The 11981-nt window shown below is 37.7% G+C and overlaps 1 protein-coding gene across 2 annotated transcripts; it reads right to left on the bottom strand.

The window, feature by feature from the left end:
- Positions 1 to 1180: 1180 nt before the first annotated feature.
- Positions 1181 to 6281, bottom strand: LOC145768681 (uncharacterized). 2 transcript variants are annotated; one of them, XM_082580245.1, is made up of 7 exons: positions 5174 to 6281; positions 4297 to 4498; positions 3654 to 3838; positions 3195 to 3427; positions 2830 to 3001; positions 2539 to 2687; positions 1181 to 2323 (listed from the first exon to the last, which is right to left on the bottom strand). In XM_082580245.1, the coding sequence occupies exons 4-7, from the start codon at positions 3226 to 3228 to the stop codon at positions 2127 to 2129; spliced, it is 552 nt and encodes a 183-aa protein (XP_082436371.1). In that variant the 5' UTR covers positions 3229 to 3427; positions 3654 to 3838; positions 4297 to 4498; positions 5174 to 6281; the 3' UTR covers positions 1181 to 2126. The 2 variants fall into 2 exon arrangements, with proteins under 2 accessions (XP_082436371.1, XP_082436370.1); XM_082580244.1 differs by having other exon boundaries at positions 4297 to 6281.
- Between the last annotated feature and the right edge of the window lie 5700 nt (positions 6282 to 11981).

Below are 11981 nucleotides of genomic sequence, written 5' to 3'. Positions count from 1 at the left end.
CACACTAGGATTGCTTTTATTGCCACACTCGGAGTTATCGCTACGTTCGACCTGCCGTTAATTATTATAAACAAAGCTCGACCCAAACACATGCTATGCGTCTGCGTTGGCTAGCGGTTGATGGACTGCTACTCTTTAAAGGGCTAGGAACATGAAAAAAAAAATTCTCTACAAAAGTGATTTTCTGATTTTATACGTGGTCAATAAGAATGCCTGAAAAAAAAAATTTTTTTTTGAGCTGTATTTGGGGTGGTTTGAGGGCCTTTTACTTTCAATTTCTGATAGTTGACGATCCGACACGCGTGACTGCGTAAAGGCGACTGTTGAGCGATGACGTTTCACCGGGAATTCTCTCGCGTCGATGTCAGATCGCACTGCAGAAATAAGTAATTCGGACAAGCAGCAAGTCAAGTTATTTGCTTTAACAAGTTAACAACGTTGTGTGGAGGCATTACAAGATTTTAGCAGCGGTTCTGATGAAGATGCTGAAGTATTTTGTGACTTTGGAAATAAACATCTTCCGATGCAATCTGATCACGACCATGTTCAACCGCACATGTTCGAGCCTTTGGCAAGCAGCTCGGAAGAGGAGATTGCAGTATGTGAAGCAATGGATTCTAATATTGAGCTTCAAACGAACAGCTTAAACTGGTATGTTGTCAGCGTTTGTATTTTTACAGACTAAATTCAAATAGCATTACACAATATAGATATCAATTGTAAACAAACATTTGTCTGCAGCCTATAAATGGTTTAAACTATGGAAAAGGCAATAACTTTTTTGCTGTGAAGCATTGCGCAATAGGCTACTCAATTTACTTTGAAGTTATCATCAACATGTGGACTTCTATAAACATTCCTTTTCAATCGATGCGACCAGTACGGTATTCAGCCCAAGCAATTCTATAAGTACCGGTAGTGGACTGCGTTACCCACCAGGTTTCAGTCATGACCAGTTGTCGAATTGTTCATTTCGAGAGGTCTTTTAGCCTAAATAGACATAGGGTAATGAAAAGCTGACTTAAAAATTTATGACACTGTTGGTTGAGAATTTTGGTTAAAGAAGGTTCACAGCTTTGTCCTTTCCCTGGTTGAGACTTTGGATTGAAGCAGACCACCACTTCCACCAATATCAAAACAGTGTTTATTTTAACACTACAGTACACAAGTGATATGCATGCCGTGTGGCTACTGCAATTTGATTATTTTTTTTATAAACTTACAGGTGCAAGTGCGATATCCTTCCAACAGTTGCGGAATGCAGGTGTTACACCGAGATAGAGTACATTGCCCGAAAAGTGAGAGAAGGACGGGAGACGTATGGCTGCGAAATAAAGTGCATAACAGAGCACCCTGGGTTTCAGGCAGTCTGTCTCAATGTGGATGTTTTAGAAATTGCCTGGCTATAGTACAAGCAGCAGTATGAGGTTGATGGGGCTTCCGAGCATAAGCGCCATAGACACACTGCATATAGGCAATTAGCCCGTTGGTGTTGGGGGCACCTTGGTCGAAACCTTACAGTGGTTCTTCTACCATGCGCAGTAACTTGCATAAGAACCCACTTCTCACTCCAAAACAATGATGGATGGATGGTCGTTTTATTTTTGTTTGGATGCGAAACGCCGAAACATACATAAAACAAAAACTGACAGTGTGCATCCAATGAGAGAGTGCGAAAGACCATAGCCCTGAAGGCGTAGGAGGTCGTCGAGTCTGCACTCTCTCATTCAAATAGTTATACAGGACGACGTATGAGGACGATTTCGTTGAATTTAAACTGTAGATATCTGAAGAAGCCATCTCATGTCTTAGGTTATATCGATATTATTGTTTTATACATAATGTTACGCTCATTAATAAAGTACTTTTCCAAGACGCGCCAATGTGTGTTTTCTAGTTTGATACAAATATGGTACAATAGGCTACTATGTTGCATAGTAAGTTATTTTATAGCGGTTAAGTATGTCTGCGATGGTATTAAGCAATAAGTCAAAGAAATGGCAATGGAGAAAAATGAAATCAATGAAAGATAAACTAATACGACCACCAATCCCAAACAAAAGCGAAATATGAAATAATATACCGTACGGCGCACATTAAAAAAACACAGAAGTACATCTAAAAGGTTATGAATTTTCACTGTTATTAACTGGTGCGCTTGTAAAAAAACGCGATATGTGATTGTTGACGACACTCTGTTTATCTGGACGCTTGACATTGTGACATAAAGGAGGAGGAGTTTCCCATGACAACTCCTCAGGAATGTCATTACTAGCATCTTCAACTCTTGAAGTCACTTGACCTATAAGTTCAGCAACGTAACCTGTAAAGCAAAGGATATAAAATATATTTCTAGGCAATGTTCATCGCGTAATTTAACCGAAGCAAGCAGCTGCAACTGTCGAAGAATAGCTGGCTTAGTGTTCAGGGACTAGCAAATGCTTATGAGTTTTAGAAACGAATAAACGCACTATTAGGTTGTTTAAGTAGACTCTTAGCACGTACTGTATTTCAATATTAGCAGACATATATTCTTACTGAAGGTACATTGTTGCATTGTCTTTTTTAGGGTGTGAGAACCTCCTTTGCCTTTTGGAAAGGAAAGAGAAAACTGCAAATTTCCACTTTTTGTTTTAGCTTGCTCCTTTCTGCTATTTTCATTGTAATGGAGGGCCGCAAGTAACAATCTAAAGTTAAATATAAGCGTTGATTACTAATGATGACAAGCTGTTTTTCAGCAACCTCATTGCATTATAACTCTATGGGCTTATTACATTCATAAAAGCCTCTTTAACAATGGATAGGCAGAATATTTACTGAATTGCTTACCTGCATTTCATGGCAGCATAACCAAAGTGAAACATTTTGGGTGCAAATTGATTGACAAGACTGTGGTAGGCCTCGATGGAAAACGTCTGCCCTTCCGGGGACAATTTCGTAACATCTTTTCGTAAATTCTTGCTTCCCAACAATCCTGTCAAACCTTCATAACATTCAGATCCTGAAAATAAAGAGTCTTGCTGCTAAATTTCACTTGTCAACTTACAACACTTAAAAGCCAAGTCGAAAATTGGACAAGGTAGTTTATCCAACACTGAGTGAATATGAGCAGTTAGCATGCTTTTGAAACAGCCTTCTTTTATGTCACTGCAATCACACTTGAGGTAAACAAAGACAATAAGTACAGAACGAACCTGCTGTGAAGTACTTCCTTTTCGCAAGTGGCATGAAGAAAACAACTCGCTGTGTCCAGTGTGGATGTCACATATGTGATTTGGCAGAGAGTCCCATTTAGCTAAAGCTAAATCACCATTTCCATCACTTGTCAAACCACACCAATACAGATGGTTTATAATGCTTTGTCGCCATTTCGAAACAAGCTCGAATCCCTTCTTCTTTTCTACAGCAACAAGTTTTTTCGAAAGACCTTAACCAAAGGAAATTTACAAAATTAGCGAGTTGCCTGCAGTATAAAATGGTTTATGAATGACTAGATTACTAAATGCTCCGTTGCAATAACTACTGCATTTAGCAAGATCATTTTTTGGCACAAACTAAACTACATACAAATTGAGTAGACTAATAGAGTTAAACTTGTCGCTTAGATCGTTAATTGTTTTATGGTTTTCTCTGCTTCAATGTTTAGCGCTTACCTTTTGCAACATGCCATATATCAAAGTAATGTGTCATTTCCATGATCTTCCCTAATCCACTTCTGTATCTGCAGGTGTCTGTCCGTAATCAATGTGCATATGTTGACTCTAGCACTAGAAAGGGTACGGAGACACCTTTTCAATCCCTCTCATTCCATGTGGTAACTTTCTTTGACCTCATTACTCTAAACACACATCTTACATTAGGCAGAACAGTAGTAACTACTGAGGGAAAAGATGTATATATTCTTTATATACAATGTCCATGTAAGTTTTGGGGAGCTTTCCATTACATTTGTGATTTGCGGAAATAGCAAAATTACGATACCAGAATTGTGGGTAACTCCATCAAATTAAAACAATGAAAACTATTAATACTACAAAAAGTGCTCAATGCTAAGCAAAAAAGCAAAGCAGAGCGAATTAAATCAAAATATAGTTATTACTATCTGAATTCTTAACAGTCTGTTTCACCTCAAACGGATCATCAGAAGAGTCTTCTGATGATCTGTTTGAGGTGAAACAGACTAATAATAATTAAATTATATATATTCATTTGGTGGATGAAAATACAACATAAGACATAACATAATTCAAGACACGATTTTGTTGCAAGTAGCATCATAAGAACATGTAAACTTACCTGGACAATTCCCATGCATAAAATACAGTTTTGCTCACATCCATCAAGGTATAGCCTTCATTGTAATCCTCATCCAAACATTCATGCATGTCTTCTTTACTTTCACTATGGATGGCAGTAGAAGATTGAATAAAATCCATTACCAGTACATTGAGTGGCTGCATCACTGCGGCTTATCGGTAGCCTACATTGCATTGGATACCTAAAACATTGCAGAAATCAATGGTGGCTGATACAGCAGGCAGAAATTATGTTAACTAGTATGTATGTTATGGTAAATAATGTTTACGGTACTATGATTGTGGTATTGTCTCAATGAAGGATTTGCTTTTTTTCATTATAACACTCACATTCATCTTTGATGACACTAAAATAACTTTAGTGGATCATTGAAAACTTTTAGCACATGTGGATTGTGGAACAATTTACCAGTAGCCTACATACAATATACTTCACTGCAGTACGGCACAATAAGTTATGTACAACTTGATGAAGAAGGAAAAAAAGAATTTATTTTAAACCTTGGGCAGTGTAGCATGATTATGAAATCGACTAACACCGATAGGCTAGCATCTTAGTAACCAAATTTATTACCTATATTATTATTATTATACTTCTGGTATTCAAAACAATAACGGTTTGGGTTCAATAACGGTTAACGGTTTGCAACTTTGCATTGTGGATTTATAAATATGGCTTCATAAATCATCAAAGGCGAATCTGTGTTTACAGCATTAGATTGTACGATACACAAGAACTACCGGTAGTGTCCTGTTCATCAATTGCTTCTTTTGTAACAGTAGAGTTTAGTATAGCAATGCAGCAGTGAGCACAATTGGAAATGCAGTCTAACCTAGGCTAGGCTGTAGAAACTTACCTGTCAGAAAACCCCAATTGTAGCCTACTTGTAGACTGGATTCTTCAAATTGGTCACTATTAAAGTGTACGAAACAAATCTGTGAGCTTGCTTCAGCCTTCCAATACTTTCGGTTTTGTTGAACAAATTTCTGCCACTTCACGTTTTTTCCCGTTATTTCAGGAAAACTTTCGCAAGTGCTGTAGCCTATTATAGCACACAATCACTAATTGGTCGTTGGTTAATTCTTGGTCGTTGGTTTGAATCTTCATCCTCGGCTTACTCAGTCTGAGAATGGAGATTCAAACCAACAGACAACAGTAGTTGTTTTTCAATCTCAGTGGCGAACCCTTTTCATTCAATGAAGTAGTGTGCCTGCCTCTGCACACTAGTTTGTATGAATGTGTAGTTACATTTACTGTGATGGGGTGGTGGCTGACTAGATGACTGCTTATGGTCTTTCGCTACCATCCTGATTGCGCCATAATCTAACCAACAGTTGTACAATGCATTGTTTTGACAATTACATTTTACTCTGATTATTTGTTAATATATTGCGCTGTTAAAACAAAATAAATTGTCTTGACTTGCTGCATCCCCAAACGACACATCTTCCAGGCATTTTTGCTCCAACAAATAACTTTTATAAACGAATTAACGGCTTACTTTGTAGCCTAAACCTCAACGAAGCAAATGAAACGTCGCTTTCAACTGTCTTTATGCAGTATATGTCTTTACATTGTCGTTTATTGTTTTTGCTGTGATGGTCAGAAATAAAAACAACTGAACTGAACAGTGAAAAACAACTACTATCGTTCATCAATTCACCGGTGTGACGTAGCAAGGGAATTTCCCGAAAACATTTTCGAAAAGGGGCTACAAAAACCTTATGTGTTGGATTCGTGATTTCAAAAAATAAAAACACACACTTTTAGCTTGTTTTAACCAATTTTGTTCATAGGGGTTGTTCTTGATACTATTCCCTACAAAAATAATCCAAAAAACCTTAATCGAAAAAATCATGTTCCTAGCCCTTTAAGCTAAGCACAACATAAAGTTTAGCAACGAACTAGATTTATTAGCAGAAACAAGAAACGAAAAGGTTTACTAAAAGGTATACTGTAAATGGAATGAAAATACTAACTTGATCATATGCTTGAAAATATACCTGTTGAAAGCAAAATCATTCATGTTTACATCAATTCAACAGCACGTCACCTTTAATAAATTTAAAAGTTACTGACATCCGTAAACAGCCCTTGAAAAATAGTTACAGAGAGACGTTTGATTAAGTTTTTGACTTGACATTGCTCCCTTTTCACTACAATATCGCAACTTATGGCTGACCAGCTTTCAAGTTCCAATTCGCTGTAATACGCCCGTTTTCGTGTTGCAGATGAAACAAAACATGGGCATATTCCCCGCCTTTGATCGGGTTTCCATGGCAACGGACGTGTGTGCGCCATGCAGTTTGCGCGAGTCCGTTGTTGTGTTGATTATGCCGCTTGTGCGACTGTGGGCAGTGCGGTTTGTACCAGCCCTTGCTACGTTGGTTAGTGGTAACCTGGGGCCGAGACTTCAAGTTCATTTTCACAGCAACCGATTCACTGCCGCGACAATTCTCTGCAGAGGTTTCGACTTCCGAAAGCGACAGCGAGGCTGTTTGCAAGCGCATTGAAAAGTTAAACGCACGCTGCGTCAACGTAGCAAATTATGTTGTTTTTGGGTGCATTCAACATCTGATGACATTGAATCGACGCAAAATGGTAGATTTTTGCTATGTCACAGGCAGCAAAATTAGTCATTTTTACATTGATTCAACGTCTGCAGACGTTAAATCAACGTAAACATGACAGATTTTTTTGTCTGGGGTGGGATTGTAGCATCGCTACTCGTTCTAGTGATTATTTACTGCGAAGCTGTTGCGGTTTGCATCTATTGTTTTATGTATCAATGCCGCATAAAAAGTTGCTCCCACGCGGAAATATGCGTGGGGGCCTGGTCCCCACGCATAGGCGCCGAGTTTTCAAAATAGCTGGGCGGGCGAACACATACTGTCACGTCATAAAGGTTATTTTGTGCGTTTTTCAAAAGGGCGATTTTGCTAGGTTGTTGGGCTAGCCTAGTTTTACATTTAAGTCTATGTCTCCTCTAACACGATTTGGAAACAAGTAATAAATATAATTGGTACGCAACAACGTCTGGTCCTGGTAATTCAATTCCGCATATTTTTTGTGATTGGTATGTGCGGGTTGCGGGACGAAAACTGCAATACTGTGCTAGTTTCATAATTACATTACTATTGTTGATACAACACGATAACACACACACAATACATCGGTGGGTTCATACGATAAGTCGCTCCTAGCGGGCGCACAGATAAGAAGTAATGCAAGATGCTGTAACAAGAAACAGAAACAAGATGCTGTAATGCAACGCTGAAGCGATTTTACGACAATTCAGCTCCCGAGAAGCCATCTAGCGATAAACTGCGCTATTGAACCGAGCTTACATTGAATCTACAATCAGAACAGTTATATAACGAAGGAGCTGACTTGCAACTAATGACAACCAACGGTTTCATCCCGCCAAACCAACAGGTGTGCACAGTTTAATATCAGTGACGTAACAGACACAACTGTGATGATTGGAGACGACAAAATAGAGCATTTTGGCAGCAGAGTTAATTGATAACGTCGTTTGAGAGAAAATTACTCCATTGAGGAACAATGCTACAGTTTTTAAACCGATTTAACATCTGGCGATGTTAAAACGATGTAAAAGCAGTGGAAATTGCGGTCAGACTTTTGCCGTGAATGAAGTTCCTCGCAGGTTTGCGCAATTTACTTGATTTATAGCACTGGGCTACGAGTGGCAGATTGGAGACAAACGGCGTGGCCGGACACTTTTGCTTGTTTAACGGCGAATCAACGTTGTTTAATGTTGCATGAGTGTAACAATGGCAATAATTGACGAAAACTAATCGCTTAATTAGTAGGTCTAGTAGGGCCTATCATATGGCGACAAAACCCTGCGAATAAGGTAAGTAGGCTGGTATCAGAAGGTGGCAGATGGTTACAGAAATTTTGGGACTTAAAATTGCATTAATTTTTTTTTTTAAATTCCTGAAATGTCCGGCGGGCGCGGCCCGCCCGCCCGCCCGGGACTCGGCGCCGGTGTCCCCACGGCTTAGGCGCCTATGGTTAAAATGATTAGTTTGGATCAACAAATGTGTGACCTACACTCCTACAGCTTAGATTGAAAGGAAATTATCGGGTAGGCTACCGTAGCCTAGTTATCCCAACCAGCAAAAATTTGTTCCAAGAACCCAGTTAGCCTAACAGTTCATTTTTACATTGTAGTAACAGAATGAAAAGGCTAACCAAATGTGTGGCCTATCGTTTTAACGTCGCTAAACGTTGAAATCGTGTAGAAAAGGGTGCTTTTGCTGACTAGGATACGTTGAAACTGAGAAACATTCACAGAAGCCCTACGATACGTTGCATTTTTAAGATAATGTATTCAGACGTTGAATCAATGTACAAATGAAATGTTATGCTAAATGGGTTCTTGGAACAAAGCGTAGGGCTTCTGTGAATGTTTCTCAGTTTCAAAGTATCCTAGTCAGCAAAAGCTCCCTTTTCTACACGATTTCAACGTTTAGCGACGTTAACACGATAGGCCACACATTTGTTTAGCCTTTTCATTCTGTTACTACAATGTAAAAATGAACTGTGTTCTTGGAACAAATTTTTGCTGGTCGGGATAACTAGGCTAGCTACGGTACACGATAACTTCCTTGCAATCCAAGCTGTAGGCCACACATTTGTTGGTCCCAACTAACTTATAGACATAAACATGATCTATTTTTTTTTTTTTTTGTAACATTTTCTTTGTTTTATTTTCCCTTCATATCTTAAATTTTTCTGAAAGTGTTGCGACCGTGCCAAATTTCTTTCAACTCAATAACTTACTTCGGTCACAAGCACGTTTTAACGTTCGCGTTTTGTCGCTTCTACCTTTTTCTACACCTTTGCTATGTTGACGTGTATTGTTTTTGATATCATGATCAGAAATAAAAACAACTGAACTGACATGACGAATTCAAGCACGTTTAAACGTTCGCGTTTTGTCGCTTCTACCTTTGCTATGTTGACGTGTATTGTTTTTCATATGATGGTCAGAAATAAAAACAACTGAACTGACATGAAGAATTTTAATTTAATAGTTCAAACATTTTATTTTTATTCCTTTCTGCACGATTTCAACGTTTAGCGACGTTAAAACGATGTAAAAACGGCAATTATAATTAGGCTACGGTACCCGATAATTTCCTTTTAAAAATTTCAAAAACTCGCCGAATAGGGCACTCGCCGAAAAGGGCTCTCGCCGAAAAGGGCTCTCGCCGAATAGGGAACTCGCCGAATCGGACTAGTCGAATCGGACTCGCCGAATCGGACTCGCCGAATAGTAGCAGACCCATCTCTTCACATGGGAAGGGTTCTTTACCCACAAAAAAAGCATATCCAATCCTTAAACAAAATCTTATACAATTTTCTATGGTATCCATCTCCAATTGAGCAATTAAGCAGAACAAAAATCATTGCAGAAGTTAAAAACGGAAGATTAAAAATGATTGACATAGAAACAAAATTTCAAACCAGTAGAGCTGACAGAATTAGACACCTGTCCACACTCGATAAAGCTACAGAACTATGGTATGAGTGGGCAAAGTACAATCTAAACTATAAAATAAGGCACATCAACCAAAAATTATATAACCTACGTGAACCACACTCTGATTGCCCAAATTCGTTTTATTCTGATATTTTCCGCACTTTTCTCCAACTCCGAAAACACAATCTTGACTGGACTGATATATCATATAATACAATATACACAACCCTAAAAACACAAAAAGAAACTAAAACTGAAATTAAGAGCCAAAACAATGAACCAATAAGCTGGTCAGAAATGCTCCTTATGAAGAAAAATATCAAACCATACTTTTCAAACTCTGATATATCGATCTGCTATCGAATAGCACATTCAGCTTTTAAATGGGGCGATTTTTACAAACAATCTAACTCATGGCGTTGCAGCCAGAACAAAATTACTCAGTGCAAATTTTGCAAAATGGCTGTTGACAATATAAAACACCTGTTAACTGAATGTACCTTCACGAAATCAATTTGGAAAAAAATAGAAAAGCTATATCATTCAATAACAAAACAAAAGATTAAACTTACAACTGATATAATCCTATACAACCATTTTTCAAGCAGACAACCTACTAATTCTGCTGATCCTAAATACAGTTAAGAGTACCATAATTAAAAATAAAATTTCACTAGACATTGGAGATAAATATATGTGGGACAACAAAAAATTTACCAAAACAACCCTCTGGGTTATTAAAACAAAAATTAAAGAATATCTTCAAAGTGACACCTCTGTAATACCGACGCCCCTTACAAACTCCCCACACTGTAGCATAAGTCGAAAATGACAACTAAGAATCCAATGTTCTCGAAAGAATTCTGCTAATAATTGAAATCGTTTGCAGTGTATGTACCTGACTTGTGAATTTTATGAAATGCGCCATAGTAAATGATACTTATTCACACATGCCATCTGCATGTAGCATCATTGCACTACAAGAGAGCAATGAGGCAACATGCAGATCCTTCTTCGTTTATGCAATTGCATGCATTACATTATATTCCTACTTATTGATTTGTTTATTTTTTGGCTACAAATGTGCGTTGTGGAATGCACAGTAACATAAACACTTTTATTGTGACTTGTAATGTGTTACCTACCTGCCTGCGCAATGCATCTGATTTAATGTCGAACACAACAACGCCTTCTGGCATATGCATGATAAGAATATCTTTTGGGCTGCTATTGTATGAACGTTAGGGTGTACCAAAAAAACCTTACTTTCACTGATCTTGCTGTTGGCTGGCAAAAAGTTGTGTTTGGGGTCAAAACTAATGCTAATATAAAAAATTTTAAATTGCATTGATGTTTGACGCCTATTTTCTTTACGTTTCCATGGAAACAACCCAAATTTTTAAAAAATGGCGGAGCTTGAAAACCACTATAGTTAGAAAGCTCTAATACACACCAAAAGTTCCAGAACACCAATATTCCTATGAGTGTTTAATACATTTTATGGGTCTAGGTAATGTAGTTTTTTAGATATTTCCTAAAATAGCGTTTTTGTAAAAAATCTAGTTAATTCACTCTAAAAATTGTTTTATACAAATTTTTGCTACAGCTGGCTAAAGTGGCAATGTAACAATCACACAGTAGTCTGGCAATGTAAACAAAAAATTAAAGTATATAATTGACTAAAAACTTAAATTACCGGTATACATACAGTATATACATACATTGTATAATACCTGAAAAGATTTATGCAGTAAGCAATACTATTTTACTTCCTTTGACAATGCTCAAGACAAAAGGTATACCAGTGGTCAGGTACCTGTGTAGTCGTAATGTGATATGCATTGTTTTATGCATCATATCAATGGAAATCAATGTTGCTTGATTTGTAGTTTTTACAAGTATAATACAGTTTCATTCCTTTTTTAGTAACTCTTTCTGATGATGTAGCAACTGTGGCTTGTTTTTGTCTCAATCCTTTGATATTCTTTGAAATGTTTTGTTTTGCTGTAGAATTCCAGGTGAGTTTGTCATAAAATTCAGTAAGAAGACCCAATGTTCGTTCAGATGCATCATTGACAACTGGGATTGCTTTGATTATATTTCTTACCTTTAAGTACAGTAGATGTTTGTGCCAAAACTTGGGATTAGCTGT

This window comes from Aplidium turbinatum, chromosome 4 (genome assembly GCF_918807975.1).
Source record: "Aplidium turbinatum chromosome 4, kaAplTurb1.1, whole genome shotgun sequence".
Taxonomy (NCBI): Eukaryota; Metazoa; Chordata; class Ascidiacea; order Aplousobranchia; family Polyclinidae; genus Aplidium; species Aplidium turbinatum.
Note: the sequence above shows the minus strand (reverse complement) of the source record. Positions and strands in the feature narration are given on the sequence as shown.

Bases quoted from the DNA above. Each gene is read 5' to 3' on its own strand.
- LOC145768681 (XM_082580244.1), bottom strand. From the start codon at position 3,228: ATGCCACTTGCGAAAAGGAAGTACTTCACAGCAG. The intron at 3,002-3,194 runs GTTCGTTCTGTA...CTTTATTTTCAG, and splicing joins AAGGAAGTACTTCACAGCAG to GATCTGAATGTTATGAAGGT. The intron at 2,324-2,538 runs GTAAGAATATAT...TTTGCTTTACAG, and splicing joins AATGCAACAATGTACCTTCA to GTTACGTTGCTGAACTTATA.